The sequence below is a fragment of the Hemicordylus capensis genome, chromosome 2, assembly GCF_027244095.1.
Source record: "Hemicordylus capensis ecotype Gifberg chromosome 2, rHemCap1.1.pri, whole genome shotgun sequence".
Lineage (NCBI taxonomy): Eukaryota > Metazoa > Chordata > Lepidosauria > Squamata > Cordylidae > Hemicordylus > Hemicordylus capensis.
Window position 1 is genome coordinate 310,340,352 of NC_069658.1, and position 18,301 is coordinate 310,358,652.

Below are 18,301 nucleotides of genomic sequence, written 5' to 3' on the forward strand. Positions count from 1 at the left end.
CGAAGCGCTCTCTCTCGCTCTCACTCTCACACACACACACACTCTCTCTCTCTCTCTCTCTCTCTTGCAGATCTGATTACCAAAAGCACATGCTTCAGTGAAGCAGAGTGGAAAAATCCAATTCACTTTGCTTTAGTTAACTAAAAGTTGATAATCTGTGCCTGTAGGTTCTGCAGCATGATTTGGCAGTGGGAAAAGAGTACAGTTTGCTTATGTGCTAATCCATTCTTTGACTACAATTGCATGCTGTCAGTATGTTTTGATACCAGCATTTAATGTCCTATGGCCTGGGTCCCCAATACCCTACTGTGCAGTTCTGTACAGCCATGAGAAAAACTAGCTCATGTAACCTCTTAGAGAATTAATTATTAACTTAACCAGTCATGTTCAATTCATTAATCCTCATGCTGGAGAATTTACATATGGTATGTTTCTAGAGAATATGCAGTTGCCACTCTTGTGGGGTATCCAGATGATGCAAGGATATGGCATTTTCTCAGCCCTTAAAATAGCAATATTTTGTCACTGGGGAAATGTAATGTCCTCCCCTCCTTTTCTCTCAGCTAGAGAATCCATGGCAGATGTGAGTGTTGTGTATGGCTAAGCGTTACAGGGCTTTTCCCTTGATTAAAACAATGGGCATTCTCATGGCCTACCGGAAAACTATCTGCCTGTACGTCCCAGCTCCCCAACACCTGCCCACAACCCATCTATTACATGAAAACACAGCACTGTGTACTACTGTGTACAGTACTGGGGATAACATAAATAAGGGAATGCCTGGGATTGTTTATCATCAGGAAGGATTCATAGAACCATTGCCTTTGGTTAATATATAGCTTGTCTGGTGGTTGATTATCTTAATGATTTACTTGTGCACCAGAGCCAGGGGAATAAAGTTTCCCTTATCTCATCATGTATCTCCTGTGTTTGTGGCCCTGCATTAACACTTTCTACAATCATAGTCCTAAAAGGACTTCTCCAAAGTGGGCTTGCCTGGCTGAAAAGCATTGTTAACCCCATTGCTTCTGGGAGTCTTACAAAGGGCAGTTAAGCCATTCAAACCTTGTGATGCTTCTTCTTGAGAATTCTGTGGTTATATATTGTGAGATTTCTCCACCTTTCTAGCAACTCATACATGGCTCCTCCTCGTTTTCATTTTTCAAAACAAACCAATCTGCTTTTTCTTCTACAACCTGTCATACACACATGGTCATTGTCTGTGGATGCTCTTGTCTTTATCCATCTTCTTGGTATGCCATTCGTTGTGATACACACAGAAAAATGCTGAGGTTGCATCGTGACTGTGGCATCCAGACTGAATGGCTTTGCCGAGAGGAGCCTTTGTTTTGCTTGAACCAACCTTCAGAGAATACTTGATTTTCTTTTCTTTCTTTCTTTTTTTAAAAAAAGTGTAATTCATTGAGCTTTCAGCATGGCACAAGAGTATGTGATTGTCATGGCTTGGGTGGTGGTTGTGTTTCTGTTTTTGTAAGGCACCTGAAATACCCATGGGACATGGGCACCTTTATAAAGAATCCTTATTTTTAATCTGTTTGTGTTTGTAATTGTACATGATTTTGGTATTTTTTAGATTCTGAGGAAGAGGACACCACCAAATGACACGAGGCCACACCTGGATATAGGTTCAACCACACGATCTTACTTCAGCTGAGGAGGAGAAAGGACAGCTGGGAAATGATACCACATGTGTGAGAGAGAATCTGTACTATTCTTGTCACTCAGTTCAATTTTGTAACTTCTTTCTAAGTATTTTTTATTTATAGTTGGAAATTAAAACATTATGCAAAAGAAATAAAACTATAATTATTTTGAGGGAAAGCCTTTTGTCCTCAAATTATCCCTTTTCTTTCTCATGCTATAAGATTTAACTCATATGACCACCTACAAGTAATAATATGACATTGCCAAAATTTGCTACATTGTAATTCTACTTTGTTTGGGCAATGGGCTTGTTCCACCTTTCAAAGAGATACGATGCCCCTTGTCACAAAACAAAACTTTCATTGATTTACTAAAATGGTTTTTCAAAAAAGCCCCAAGCTATCTGCAGTAGTGGTCTAACACCTGCCTATTTGAGAGGGGTTCTTTTGAACACTCATCTAAAAAAGATACCACTGTTGTCTAGATACCACTGATGTCTCAGGGCTACAATCAAACTAACTGACTAATTTTGACTAATTGAACAAAAGGAATGCCCTATCAGATCCTAGCTTTAATCTTCATCACACAGATCATCCTTTGCCTAAATGTTTACAGATAAAGCTCTCGATTTGGTGCTTTAAAGCAACATGTGGTGCAATGACTTTGACAATCCATATGCTAACAAACAGCTTAGCTCAGACATGCTGGAATGGAGCTGCTGTAGATGAGCTCCACTGAAAGAGCTCATACAGTCATATAATCTGTATGAGCCATACAGTCGTTGCCATACAGTCGTCGAAAGGGTTCCATACAGTCATATGCCATACAGTCATTGAAAGTCATTGCCCCCGCTGCACTTTATCTATTCCAGAAGAGTCACACATTTGTCCTTGTCTGCAGCAACTACTGCATCCTCCTCCAGGAACAATATTCCCCTCTGAAAAGCACATCCTCCAAACTATGGGTTCTCTAGTGTAAATCTATTTCTGTCATCCAGACAGAAATAGATTTATAACATTTATACCCCACCTTCCTTCAAGGAACTCTGGGTAGTATATATACATGCCCCCCTTTTATCCTCACAACAGCCTTGTGAGGTAGGCTAGGCCAAGAGTGAGTTACTGGTCCAACATCACCTAGTGAGGAGTGGGGACTTCAACCTGAGTTTCCGAAGTCCTAATCTGACACAGCAATCACTACTACATCATGCTGATTCTCAATTCAATCATCATATTATTTAACAGGAGGCAGGAGAGATATGACCTTTTTGTCAGAAATTGTTCCAAACTGTACTCCATGCGTGTCCATGAGAGGATCATAAGTACAATCCATAGACTTGTGGATGAATGCACTATTTGGGAGATGAAATAGTCAGAAAGTTGGTTTTAAATTTGAAAGGTGGAATGGCCTCCTTGAAAATGTGTGCAATACAATTCATTTTCTATCCTTTCCTCTTAACAACAGATGCAAGGGTCAAGTTGGTTTCTAACTTGGAACTATAGGATGGTATCTGAATGTGCACAACCATTTTGATTCTGCTGTCTCAGTCTTCAGTGAAGGATCTGACTGCATTGTGTTCTCCATCTTTCACTTGAAAGATGCAGGTGCAGGAGTCAAGCTGGGGTTTGAACCTGGGGCAGTGACCTGAATGTGCACACCAACTTGCACTCTGTCTGTCATCATGTAAAATACCACATTACCCCCAAACGAATGTGCAATGGAATGCATCATGGACACATGAAACCCAAGACCCCATTTTGCTAAGCTAAATATTATTATTATTAGTAGTAGTAGTAGTAATAGTAAAAGTAGTAGTTTAGTTTTGCCACCAAGTGCTGATAAATTGAGTGGTGAGATTTCAGATGATATCACTAGCAATTTAGTGTTCTTGTAGAAATCTACTCGCATTATCCAATTCTAAATGAAACTGGAGGTAGTGGCTGGCCAAGATCTTCTCTGAGCAGTGATGCTGCATGGTGGGGGTATGGAGAGGGAAAACACCAATAAGATTAAGCTTCAAGAAGTCCTTTGGTATAATAATTTGGCAAAAGGTCCAGGCATGCCACAAAATATTTCCCCTTCGCTCCCAAAGTGTGGGCCTTATCGCCACAAGACTTTGCACTATTTTGTTAGCACAGCACAACTGCCTGGGGAAACCATGAGGGAAGGCAAGGGGCATGGAGATCCTGTGCTAGTGCAGTTCATGGATCCTGCTGTGGCCCCTTGGGTGATGTCCCATCTGTCCAGTAGGACAGATGCCAGGATGTCGTAGAGGGCCATGGTCCTTGGCTCCATTCCAGAAAGTTTGATGTTTGAGGGCACCTCTTAAAAAAAAATGTAGGTGTTGCAGTCAGTCCTTGCACTGGTGGGCAGTGTGCTGGTCCCTGTCGAGGCTGGGAGGGAGGGAGTGCAGGGCGTGAGGAGCAATTCCAGCTCCTGACCTTCTCCAGTCTCCTCCACCGATGGGATGGCCACCACGTGGTACACGTTGTACACATGCTGTACACACACTTCACACCAGCCTGTGGTTGTGCTCCCCCCCCCCTGAAAGCAAGGAATTTCATTATAAAATGTAAGGGCTTCCATTTAGTTTGGAAATAATGCTCTTCAAACACTCATGGTAAGAAATTCTGGTTTTTAAATGGTCCTTGTCAATATCTAATAGCACTTTGCTATTATATATAATATAAATTATATGATTTTTATATATGAAAAATATGATACTTAATTTTCATAAATTGTGCTATAAGGTGGAAATATTTTTTATTGGGGAGGGGGGAATCCTGAAGCACCTCTTGTAATTTCCTGTTGGGTCAACCCCTGATTCCACACAATCACTTCTACTCAGGTTTTCCTCCTACCTTGCTTCCATATATTTGAAAATTGGGAGCACACACAGATCCCAACTGGGTAGATCACTGGTTTTGATTGTGTGAATGACCTCAATCTGTTGCTCATTCAACCAGCACATAAGAGCAATGCACTCTTTCCGATTAAAATATTGTCTGTGGCTGCAGAGAAAGCTATCAAAATCAAACTTTTAAAATATTAAAACTAACCTTTTTAGTGAAATGTTTAGGAAGTGGGTAGAAAAGCCTGAAGTTTTGGTCTCTCATGCCAGTTTCTGAGCAGCTAAATTTCATCACATCTTAACATTTTGTTAGACTTAGCTGTTTCATCAACCCTAAGCACTTCACCTTATTCAGCCACATTTAGAGGCTATTCACACGTGCGTGTAAAACTGGGCTAAGGGCACGCAGGCCAGTTTTACACACGCATGTGAACCGCCATGATCAGGCCGATCCGAGTAGCACCACAGTGGCAAACTCACCTTTGAAGCCTCTAAAATGAGGTTAAGAGAGCAAGAGCTCCCTTAGCTTCATTTTTATGATCATCTGTCATCCGTGGCTGCTGCAACCGCTGTTAGCAGACTTGGGGAGGGGAGGGAGATCCCCATAATGCACCGTACACTGGAATAATTGGAGCTCCAGGGGGCAGGTCGACACAGTGCGATGCGTCCCGCACCCCGACCCTCGGAGCTGCGGGCAGCAGGCAATCTGCCCACCCAGGGAAAGCAGAATGATCATCTGCTGAGAGGTAAGCTCTTTAGGGCTTCCTCCTCACAAATCGTGTAGCCCTTTCTCACTGTTTGTGAGAAAGGGCTCCCTGAAATTTGTTTGTTTGTTTATTTATTTGATTTCTATACTGGCCTTCCAAAAAGGGCTCAGGGTGGATATCAGTGAACAAAAACATTTTCACCCATTTTGTTGACTCATTTACATTTTTATTAATAATATTTATATAATCTTTATTCATTTGTCACATAGGGAAAGAAATTCAGCTGGGTTCAGAGTCTTTAACTGTCTTGTATTTTTTAAAAAAATTCAATTCTGCGCAATAAGAGGTCATCATGGAAGAGTGTTGTGTAACCCATGACAACTGTATTTTAAATGACTATTTGCTTGTTTAGCTCAAGAAAAAAATGTTCTTTGTGAGTAAGCGATACCGTTTGCTCTTGAGAGAAATATCACTAGTGCAGCCTTCAAGAATAAGTGAATCACTGTGGAGAACAGATCAACCTTTAGAAGACAAGCAAGGAATTCTTTTAGTCTTTTCATGGTTTTCACAGCATAAATGTACTTTACCTAAGCTGTATAGCTGGACTTTCATCTGGAACACTTGATTTTAATCCCTCCCTCCCTCTCACTGTGCTGGAACCATGCCGAAGGAAAACAGCTTGGGGAAGCTTTGGAGCAGAGAGGTTGCAGGTGGGAAGAAGATACACGGATGTGTCTACACACACAAATACACACACCACTGTCCCTCTGCTTCAAATTCTCCTCCTGATGCTCTGCCGCCCCCCCCCCCCCCAGGAAAAGGGCTATTTGGGATTCGTCCCACCATGTATGTGTGTGCAACAAGTAGTTCTACCCATAGCTGTGGCAACTGAGGAACAGAAAATAATGAGTTACTAAGCAGTTTGGAATCAAATGAGATACAGGAGCTTTTCTCATGATCAGTGAGAAGAGCTCTGGGGTAGTCTGCAGGGAAAACGAGTTACACTCACCCTCCACACAGACAATCATGCTTGCTTCCCTGGGCAGGAGAATCACCCGCCGGCTACTCCCTGCAGCTCCAAGGGTGGGGGCACCGGGATGTGACACCACGTGTTGCCCCACTTCTCAGAGCTCCAATTATGCACCACGTGAGTGTGCGGTGCCTTGTTGGGATCCCCTCCCCTGCCCCCGAGTATGCCAGCTGCGGCACACGAACAAATAAATGCGGTTAAGGGAACACTTGCTCCCTCATTTGAAAGGCGGGCTACTGAGGCGGGTTTGCCGCTGGGTAGCCACTGGGATCAGGCCCAATCCCAGTGGTTCACATGTGTGTGCACAACCGGGCTGGGCTCCCTTAGCCCAGTTTTGCGTGTGTGTGTGTGTGTGTGTGAATAGCCTCAAAGAGCAGGAATGGAAGTAGCCTTCAAGTGGTTAAGTTGAAACAAAAGCAGGATTCAGTTTTCTTCACACTAATGAAGATAGCAAAGCTCAGAAAGGGGAGTGAGTTGAGAGCACCTAGGCAGAATGAATTTCTTTTGGGTACATTCATGCTTGAGTCAGCTTCTAGCTGCATGGGATGGACAGGATTGGTGTTATGGGCCCACTTCACTTGTTCATAGGTAAGTCTTATAGCCAGTTACATGTTCTTATTTCTCTTCATTCTCTCAGTATGTATCTACCACATTTGCATCCCCTGCCCTTCCTTTGTAAACCATAGGGAGACAAACACAGAACTATTTATTCTTTTTAGTACCCCTTTGATGAAGACTAGGAGAGCCACTCAGTGAACTCCAACGAATGAATCTGGATTTTCCCAATCCAAGTCCAACACACTATCCACTGCACTATATGGCTACATAATTGGTCATTACCTCATCACAATAGGCCTGTGACATCAACCTCAGCTGTAAAATTGGAATTGTGGTGTCAAATAACACTTTCTGAACTCATAACTGAAGTAGGACTAAAATCCCCGTCTCCTAGGGCCTTCTCCAGCACTACTGGCTATTCCAGAGAAACGTAGCACATCGTTTCCATTTGAGCTGATTTATTCATTTACTAAGATTGTCCAGCCAAATTTTTACTGCAAAGAAATAGCTAAACTCACAATTTCAACAACATACATGGCCTTATTAGGGTCAAAGAGGCCTTCAACGAGGCTACTACCTCATGAGGCAGATGTATATTTGCATGCATGAAATTGTAATACTGCCCCAAACATCTGTTGCTAGGCAGTTTACAACATGAAACCGATTAAAAATAAAAACCTTTAAACAATTTAAAACCACAGTCCATTTAAAAAGCTTGGGCGAATAAACGTGTCTTTAGGGACTTTCTAAAAGTTGTCAGAGATGAGGAGCTCTTATCTTAGTCGGGAGAACATTCCAGTCTCTCAGGGCAGCAACAGAGAAGGCCTGTCCCTGCGTCGCCACCAGACAAGCTGGTGGCAACTCAAGATGATCTCAATGGGTGGTGGGGATCATGGAGCTGATGTTCTCTAAAATTTAAACTTATTTACTAAATACTTAAATATTTAAATCTAAATCTTAAATACTTAAATAGATGTTGACAGTCATTATATGATTTCTGTATCCTGGCTATTAGATTTCTGTATCCTGGCTATTAGAGTTGTAGGAGGAGATGCTGTTGTCAAGTGTGAGTGGACAAAAGGTAGGCTTACTCAGGTTTAGCTAGACTCTGGATTTGGGTAGAATAGCAGGAAACCTGAATGGAAAATGTCAAGAAAGTTGCCTCTTTCTATGTCTACTGGAAAGACCAGAGACCTGCTTCCAAGAACTGGTCCCAGAGGAGGCAATAGGCTATAGAAATAAGATGGAGGATCCAAAATATATCCTGAGGTCATTCACACAATCAAAAATTGTGTTCTACACGGGTTTGGGAGCTGTGTGTGTTTCCAATTTTTGGTTTGGAAAATTTTTAAATTTTTGTGTGGAAGTTAGGTAAGAGGGAAACCTGCATAGAAGTGATTGTGTGGAAGCAAGGTAGGAGGAAAAGCTACCAGGTTCCCCTCCTACCTTGCTTCCACACAATCACTTCTATGCAGGTTTCCCTCTTACCTAACTTCCACACAACCAAAAATTGGAAACACACACAGCTCCCAAACCTGGGTAGAACACAATTTTTGATTGTGTGAATGACCACTCTGTCTAGTGAGATTGTGGATAATTGTGCTGTCTGAATGTTTCATGAGGGGCTTGAACTAAATATAGTAGCCAACATGATCCACAGCTGCTACAGAGATGGAGGAAAGGGCAAGGATGCTGCTGTAGACTCTGACGTAGCGAGGACACTGCTGCTGCTATGTGGGTGCAAATGCAGCATGCTTGCAGTTTTCCCCATTCAGCACAATGGGGAAAACTGCAGAGATGCTGCTTTCATGCTCATGCATTGGCAGCAACATCCTCACTGCTTAGCAGCACCTCCGCACCTCCTTCTGCCTTGTAGTGGCTGTGGATTGTGTCAGCCACTGAATAATCATTTTCAGCAATATTGTTTGTTACATTTTTGCCCTGTCCTCCCTTTGATGAGAATGTCAGATGGGCATTTTAGCAGTATTGTAACCCTGTGAGATAGGTTGTACTATTGGATAATGGGTGCTTCTGGGCTGGACCCAGAGCTATATAGCAAAGCCTGCATTGAATGACAGGGCTCAATTATGTAGTGATCTACAAAACAATCTGACATCCAGACTAACCTACTCCTAAGTAATCCTATTGAAATTGACTAGCACTTTAGAGTAACTCTGAAGTAATACTACTAGTTGTATTACTAATCAGTAAGTTAGTCTGGATACCAGCCTTTGTGTCCTCAAACACCATGAAGTTAGAGTATAGAATAGATTATAAGGTTACACAGGCAATTGCATACCTACGTCGTCTATGGGATCTGCCTCCTCTTTGCAGGACTGGTTCAAATGTGATGACTGAGACTCTTTGTACACAATGAGAGTTGAAATGTGAAATTTGTTACAGTGTAAGTGGAGGGGTGGGTGGGAAGGTTTTAGGAGTAGATGGAGTAGGAAATATAAGCACACTGTGTGGTGTGGGAATGAATAGGGGTGGCTGGGGCAGGAAAAATACAGGCATAAAGCTGGGGTGTGCACATGTTAATATGGCCAAGGTGAGCAAGTACAGGCATCCTGCAGGGATGGGAAGGGCAGGGATGCAACTACAATTGAGAGGATGGGTTCAAATTACGCCCCCCCCCATCTCCTCCCCTTCTTATTTTCTTCATTATCTCCCTCACTCTGAGGGACAGCTGGGAAGAGGGGTAAACATGGGCTCCCTCTCCCCTAGCTACACCCCTGGGGAAGTGGATGTTTCTGAAAATGAGCAGGGAAAGATTTTTTCTTTTTAATGGAAAAATTAAATTAAATTTAAATTAAATTAAATTAAATTAGCACTTCCTGAAAAGACATAAAGGAGCATACAGTGCAGCAGATAAAAGGAAGGAAAAGGAAGCACATGAGGAAAAAAGAAGCAGAAAGAACCTTAAGACTGCAACAACACACGCAAGAGAATCACAATGCTGAATTTTTACGGTCACAAATATCCCACTACCACAAAGCATACCCCAATGAATGTCCATTCACAGGAATGCAACTCTTGCCCCTGCATTCCCCCTTGATACATGTGTTGTTCAGATCTTCACCACTAGGGGAACTCCCAAAAGTTAAACTGTTTCTCTCGCAAGGCCAGTGTGGGAGGAGGATCTGTTCTAGACAATGAAGCCTGGGCAAGAAGCTGGGCCAGAACCAAGGTTGGAGAGTCAGGCAAGAGAGGCAGGCAAAGCTAGGAGGAGCAGGCAGAGAGAGGAGATGAGGAGCTTGTGCCAATGGCCAAATCAGAGATGGAGCAGGTTTCTTCAAATTCCAACTTCCAGTGGCCGTAGCTGTAAATGAAATAGCAAAGGTGTGCTCCGGTGCAGAAGAAGTGTCCCAAAAGATCACTGCATATGTAGAAAACCACATCTCCACGTAGCCAGTTGTGCTATGGCTCTTCTACACCTGTGCAGTTTGGCTGCTGTTACATTCTTTCCCCCCGCCTGCCCCATAGGAAGCAATGGCTGACATAGTGTGCAACCAGTCATGCTCCCAAGAGGGATGTAGATTTGTTGGATCATGTGTTTGCTCCTAGTGTTGGTGGAGAAGGCTCTGTGCATTCCAATGGGAGTAGGTCACAGCTGCTCTAATGCAGCGCCTATGCACGCCACCTCCCCCACCATCACTAGGAGCAGCCGTGCACTGGTGAGTGCTGCAGAAGCAGTGAACCTGCATCCCTCTTGAGTCTGTGGCGGGCTGTGCAGTATGTAAGCCAGTATGGTGAAAGCACCGGATAAAAGCAGTATGTGTGGACAACACTTAGATGCCCCATAAAAAGTGAGTGACTAAAGAGTAGGAATTGGGCAGTCAATCTGTCATACAAGGGCACCCAACCTCATTCAGTAAGTGTCATGGTTCTGCAGGGATCCAAGCCTGGTTTCCCTATAAGCCTACATCCAAGCCTGGTTTCCTTATAAGCCCACACCCTTTCTGCAGCACCAAACTATTTATTTCATTGCTATTTGTTTGTATTCTACTTTCCTTCCATGCTGGAGCCAAACACAGCATACATGGAGTTCCTAGGCAGTTTTCCATGCAGGCATTAACCATCTCCAGACTTGCTTAGCTTCAGCAAAATAGATGGCTCATGTGTCTTTGGACCAGACCAGTGCATTTTGACTAGCTAGAGTTTAAGATAGCATCATGGAATTATCTAGCTAATATGCTTAGCGGAGATCCTACAACATTTAAAGTGTTTTCTAGTGTTTAATGTTAATTGATAGTTATGTGGGTTTTTAGCACAGCCTGCAGAAGTCTCCAGCTATAGCTCATCCATCCTGGCAAGGTGTTTAATTCAGGAATATAATCTAACCCTTCCCCAAAGCACTTAAGTACATCAGGGAAGAGGACTAGGCATACCAATGTGCCAGCAACAAAACTAAGCTCTTACAGAACTACAAAAGCAGGAAAAGGGGTAGTTAAGTGTGACTAGTGTGCTATAATGATTTTATTAACATGCGAATTGAGAGAGTTAGCTATTCACTGGTATAAAGTAGATGCCCATTGCACTGAGAGTCTCAATCCAATATTAGTGGAAAATATGGTTATTTACAAGACTGTAGTGAAGTACAGATTTAGGTATCATTTACTCTGAAGGGAACAGTTTTCACTGTCATGAGAATACAGTTATTTTCATGTAATTTTAGTTTATCATGATCAGCACATACACAGCCGGGAGCAAAATAAAGTAACATTATTTTTTGTGTTTTTGTTTTAATTCTTATGCCAAACTTTGATTTGCTAAATCTGGCTTTTTCGTAACAGTAGCAGCAGTTGTCTGAAGCTCTTTGTCATGGTGATTCAGTAGTGCTTTCCTGTTGTCATGGCTGCAGAGTTCCATCTAGAGCCAGCGAGTTTGCTAAGCTTTCTTATTCATAGTCTGAGTGTATAAATGGAGACTAAAAACAGTGGTCTATTTTCAGGCCCTTGTTATTCCAATACCTAGTTTCGGGTTCACACATTTTCATGAGCATGCAAGGGGTGGGGGGAATAAAAATCAAAAGATTGCAATTTTCTTCTTCATCATCATCCTGGCTAGTAGTAACTGTGGGCAAAGTTCACCAAACACTTAACTGCCCCCTACCCCTCTACTAGAATTGCAAAAATATCTTTTAAAATCTCATTTGAAGTCCAGAAAGGAAGGCAAATGCTTTTCAAACAAGTTGCGTTCCTTATCTATGTTCCATGGATGGCAGGCACCCAATCAAAATGTTTGGTTTCTGACTGAGTTCGTGGTTTGTTTTGGAAAAACTAATTGCCACATAATATGCAGAAAGATCTCTTCCAAGCATGCCATTTTGTAAGCCTGTTAACCAGGGAGAAGTAACAGTCCCAAATAACCAACTAAATGGACAAAACAAGAATCCACGCTTTGGTTATATTTTAAATATATCTCTTCCTGAATATATTCTAGAGCAAAACAGAAAATCTAAAACTAGATGGAGAAATGAAAATAACAAGAAAATCCAGAATGTATGATGTGCAGGAAAGCAGTTTCAGAGGGAACTGTTACTTCAAAACAATATAGGGGTTTTCAACAGACATTACTGGACATACCATTGTTTAAAGTATGAGGAAAGAGTTGCCTGTGGCATGATTAAGAGTACTTTACTAAGACTGATGGATCAGAAAGCTTGTCCTCCGGCTGTCGAATAGATTGAAAGAAAACCCTCTCTAAAAAGCCTAGTGGTGTCATGATTTGAGATCTCCTTTCTAATATGCAGTGGTATTAATGACTTCTAAACTTGTACTCTTTCAGCCAGAGGTCACCTATCCCAGTTCATACTTGCTGAAATAAACAATCTTTAGGTGGAACTAAATGTGATGCCATCAAATACAGCAGCCCCGGGTGGAGTTATCTTCTCTTTCCATGTAATGGTTAGGCAGAATTACCATCCTTTGCCTAGTCCCCTCTCTCCACATCATTGGCTGCTGCCAGTAGTGGGTGGAGAACTGCAGACAAACAACATGGGCAAGATGGCGTAAATATATTGCAAGGAGAGGGAAGGAGAGTGGATCTTGACAGCATGTTGCGTGTCACAACTAGTTCCACCCTTAGTATATGTTTATGCATGAAGGACTAACCTTGTCACAGATTTGTTTAAAATAGCTTCATTTATTCTACCACTTTCCTCCTAGTTAGGCAGCTGCAGTTGCTAGTATATTGAGGTTTCAAGTAAAAAGTCATAACTGAGGCTCTAGCGATACTTTCTATGGTCAAGTCAGGTACTCAGTTCCACAATGGGCTGATTCTCACATGCATTTTTATCTCTTAAAATACACCAGTTGATAACTTTCACCTGAATGTGTGAATGGTCTTCATTGAGATGTATGGTCTTTAACTGACACTGGATAATATGAAAGTTCTTTCAGTAGTGATTACTCTGATGGATGACTGTCATATGCAAGTTATCCTTTGATGTTCAAATAGGTAAGTGATGAACACACTTGTGTGAGCTATTCCTTACTTCTCCAGTCTTCTCCATTATTCTACTTTTTCATATATTTGTGACCCTTGTAGTGAACCCTTCTTTTTCTTTCAACATATTATTGCCTTCCTGCCTGATGCGAAGGTTGCAGACATCATGCAGCATCTAGATAGGCTGTTAGGCAATGTTGGGGAGAAAACAGCTGTCGTGGTGCACGTCGTCACCAACAATGTGGGGAAATGCAGTTGGGAGGTCCAGAAAGCCAAATTTAGGCTGATCAGTAATGTACTGAAGTCCAGGACCCCCAAGGTAGCATTCTCAGAAATGCTACCTGTTCCATGCGCAGGTACAGTGAGACAGGCAGAGCTGAGGGGTTTCAATGTGTAGATGAGACGTTGGTGCCAGAAGGAGGGGTTTAGATTTGTTAGGCACTGGGATACATGTTGGGGCAAGCAAGGCCTGTACAAAAGGGATGGGCTGCACTTGAACCAAGATGGAACCAGACTGCTGGCACTTAAAATCAAAAAGGTTGCAGAGCAGCTTTTAAAATGACACCTGGGGAATAGCCGACAGAAGCTGGGCAGTATCCAGTTCGGCAAATACCATCCTTTAAAGTGTGAGGGTGTCAAGGATTCAGATAAAACAGAAGGGGACAGAGCAGAACCACATAAAGAGCAGACAGGAGGCTGTGCTAGCTGGTCAAAGAGCCAAAAGAAAGACAGTACGTCAGGTAAGAGATTCAGTGAATATAGGTGCTTATATGCCAATGCCAGAAGCCTCTGAGCCAAGATGGGTGAGCTGGAGTGCTTGGTTGCTAACGCAGAAATAGATATAGTGGGCATAACAGAAACATGGTGGAACAGTGAGAACCAGTGAGACACTGTTACCCATGGATATAAACTCTATAGAAAGGACAGGGAGGGGCACCTTGGAGGTGGAGTAGCACTGTATGTTAAAGAAGGGATAGAATCTAACAAGCTAGAAAACCTAGGTGGACTGGAGTCCTCCACAGAAACCCTTTGGGTGACAATACAAGGCCTGAAAGGAAATGTGCTACTGGGGACGTGCTATCGACCTCTGGATCAGAATGCTGAAGTAAACTGGGAGTTGGAGCAGGAAATCAGGGAGGTGTCAAGGAGAGGAAGTTTCAAGGAGAGGCAAATAATTATGGGTGACTTCAATTACCCACATATAGACTGGGTAAATTCATAGTCAGGTAATGACAAAGAGGTCAGATTTCTAGCTATGCTGAATGACTGTGCCCTCGAACAGTTGGTATTGGAACCAACCAGAGAGAAGGCGACCTTGGACTTAATTCTGAATAGCACCCAGGACCTGATGCATGATGTCAGTGTCATCAACCCTTTAGGGAACAGTGACCATAGTGCGAACAAATTCAGCATAGATGTAGGGAGAGAATCACCAAGGAAGTCTAACACAGACACTTTGAATTTCAGAAGAGGAAACTTCTCCAAAATGAGGAGTAGGGTGAAAAGAAAGCTGAAAGGGAAATCCAGGAGAGTCACTTCGCTCCAGAGTGCATGGAGTTTACTCAAAACCACAATACTAGAAGCCCAGTTAGATTGTATACCCAAAAGGAGGAAAGGTACCACTAAGTCCAGGAGGATGCCAGGATGGCTAACAGGTACCGTCAAGGAAGCCATAAAAGGGAAGAAGACTTCCTTCTGAAATTGGAAGGCCTGTCCAAACGAAGAGAACAGAAAGCAACACAAACTCTGGCAAAAGAAATGCAAGGTGACAATAAGGGAGGTGAAAAGAGAGTTTGAGGAACATTTAGCTAAAAGCATCAAGGGGAATAATAAAAACTTCTTTAAATACATCAGAAGCAGGAAACCTGCCAGGTTTGGGCAGTTGGATCATTAGACAATGAGGGAGTGAAAGGGATTATTAAGGAGGATATGAAGGTTGCAGAAAAGCTAAATGAGTTCTTTGTGTCCGTCTTCATGACAGAGGATACTGAGCATATACCTGTTCCTGAACCAGGCTTTTCAGGGACAGAGGCTAAAGAACTGAGTCAGATAGAAGTGACAAAGGATGATGTTCTAAACTGTCTAGAAAAACTGAAAACTAGCAAATTGCTAGGGGCGGATGGCATCCATCCAAGAGTCCTCAAAGAACTCAAATGTGAAGTTGCCGGCCTCCTTGCTAAAATATATAACTTATCCCTGCAATCAGGCTCTGTACTGGAGGACTGGAAAGTAGCAAATGTAACACCAATTTTCAGAAAGGGACCCGGGGTGATCTGGGAAATTACAGGCCGCACAATACAGGCCAGTTAGCTTAACATCCATTCCAGGCAAATTGATGGAAAGCATCCTCAAGGATAAAATTATAAATCACATAGAAGAACTGGCCCTGCTTGGAGAGAACCAGCATGGCTTCTGCAAAGGTAAATCTTGCCTCACAAACCTTTTGCAGTTCTTTGAGAGTGTCAGCAAATGTGTGGATCAAGGTGATCCAGTTCAAATAGACTTCCAAAAAGCTTCTGACAAAGTTCCTCATCAAAGACTCCTGAGGAAACTTAGCAGTCATGGATAAGGGGACTATATGTGTGGATTGCTAACTGGTTGAAAGACAGGAAACAGAGGGTAGGGATAAATGGAGATTTTTCACAATGGAGGGAAGTAAGTAGTGGGGTCCCCCAGGGATCTGTACTGGGACTGGTGCTTTTTAATTTATTCATAAATGATCTAGAAGTAGGGGTAAGCAGTGAGCTGGCCAAATTTTCAGATGATACCAAACTCTTTCAGGTAGTGAAATGCAAAACGGATTGTGAGGAGCTCCAAAAGGATCTCTCCAAACTGGGGGAGTGGGTGACAAAATGGCAAATGTGGTTCAGTGCTGTCAAGTGTAACGTGATGCACATTGGGATGAAAAACCACAACTTCAAGTATACGCTGATGGGATCTGAGCTGTCAGTGACTGACTAGGAGAGGGATCTTGGGGTCATGGTGGACAGCTCGCTGAAAGTGTCAAGTCAATGTGCGGCAGCTGTGAAAAAGGCAAATTCCATGCTAGGGATCATTAGGAAGGGGATTGGAAATAAAACTGCTAATATTATAATGCTCTTATACAAAACTATGGTGCTGCCACACCCGGAGTACTGTGTACAATTCTGGTCACCACATCTAAAAAAGGACATCGTAGAACTGGAAAAGGTGCAGAAGATGGCAACCGAGATGATCTGGGGGCTAGAGCACCTTCCTTATTAGGCAAAGCTACAACACCTGGGACTATATAGTTTAGAAAAATACGACTGCGGGGAGATACGATAGAGGTCTATAAAATCATGCATGGTTTGGAGAAAGTGGATAGAGAGAAATTCTTCTCCCTCTCACATAACACTAGAACCAGGGGTCATCCCATGAAATTGATTTCCATGATATTTAGGACCAACAAACGGAATTACTTTTTGACACAACACATAATCAACTGTTTTCCACCCATTTCTGATCTACCTTCAATTTATATCTTCATTGCTTCTCCCTTACCCAATCACAAATCTCTGCATCCTCAGGGTGAGATGGCATGGAAAACCCTATCAGTTGTTGCCATTGGGAAAGTTTTGTGGCAGCTTTGTGTTCTTTCCTATAGTAGAATGAGGAGTAGTTTGATAAGCAAATAGAGTTTCATGGATTGCCTCTTTCCAGCGTTGCTTTGTAGTAAACCATTGTAAACTTTCCTTCAGTTCATTATTTCCACTAAGCCATTCCTTCGAGGTTGGTACAAGGAAAGAGTTGTGTGTTTTATCCCATAGTAATGCAAGTATTGTTCCATTTGAAATGAGGTAAGCTATGCACCATTGTCAGTCACTAGACCTTTTCGGTAGATCTTCTCTTGCAAAAACTGCAGCCATGACCTGGATCACCTTGTTTGTAGTAATGTTGTCAGCAAATGAAACTTCTGATCACCTGGAATAGTTATCCACCATCGCTATAACAAATCTTTGCTTTGCGGGTTGGTTATCAAATGGCCCTTTTATACCCAGAAGTTTTTTCCAAACCATTGGGATACTCTGCTGGAGTCAGAGGGTTGGTAGACGTCTTCTGTGATGTGTCAGATACAGCATAAGTCATACAGTGCTGGATTACAGTTTCTTTGTGCTTGTCTATACCTGGCAAACAAAAACTTTCTCTGATTTGTCTTTTAGTCAAGTTTATGCCCATGTGACCTTTATGGGCAATTTCGATCACTTTTGATTGTAAGGAGGTTGGCACCACCAAATGATCAGTCCTCAGTACCACATCATTGAGAAGAGGCAGATCACTTGCTACATGCATGTATGGCTGAAGATGTTCAGGTACCTTGTTTTTGCATGGCCATCCATTAGTTATTTACCCCTGCTAACTGAGCAAAGAGGCATCTTTTTAAAACAGCAATTCTCTTTATTGAGCAGGGGGAGAGCAACTGGCCCTAGCCAGCCCCAGCACAGCATCCCTCCATTAACTGTTGCTAGTGTCTCTCTTGTGTTTATTTTTTAGATTATGAGCCCTTTGGGGACAGGGAGCCATTTTATTTATTTATATCTATGTAAACCACTTTGGGAACTTTTGTTGAAAAACAGTATATAAATATTAATAGTAGTAGTATATACATATTTATTGTCGTTGTAGTAGTTATATAAGGTGTAAGTTCAGTAAGCATTTGTTCATCACTGAGGGCATCTTTCCCTTCATAAGACATGAGCATTCCATGAATAGATGAAGCGGTTTGTGCAATTATTACTCCTTCATCCTCTTCTTCAAGGATCTCCTCTTGGCCTAGAAGTGGAAGTTGAGAGAAACAATCTGTAGTTGTATTCCAAAGACCGGGAAGATATTCCACCTGAAAAAAAAACACCCATAAGTTTGGTGATCTATTTGGCTATTCTTGGGGTTGCTCGACTTGATCCCTGAGTAGTAAATAAAGCGGATAGTTTATGGTCTGACCATAAAGTGAGTTTTCTGCCCCAGAAGTAAGTCCACATCTTCTCTGCTGCAATAAACACTCTGGAAGCAAAGGCAACTGCA

General features: G+C 42.4%; 1 protein-coding gene and 1 long non-coding RNA gene across 5 annotated transcripts in view; one reads left to right on the top strand and one right to left on the bottom strand.

Annotated features, from left to right (window-relative positions):
- WNK2 (WNK lysine deficient protein kinase 2) overlaps nt 1-1,842 on the top strand; it is a 192,612-nt gene extending 190,770 nt beyond the window's left edge. For all 4 annotated transcript variants that reach the window (XR_008315133.1, XM_053290475.1, XM_053290474.1 and 1 more), the window contains one exon: nt 1,595-1,842. Coding sequence is in view for 2 of the 4 variants with exons in the window: in XM_053290476.1 (XP_053146451.1) it covers nt 1,595-1,675 (81 nt within the window). In the remaining 2 variants the exon portion in view is untranslated. The remainder of the gene's footprint in view (nt 1-1,594) is intronic.
- The window catches only part of LOC128342732 (uncharacterized), an 80,248-nt gene that overhangs the window by 49,675 nt on the left and 12,272 nt on the right, over nt 1-18,301 (bottom strand). The gene's annotated exons all lie outside the window — the stretch shown is intronic.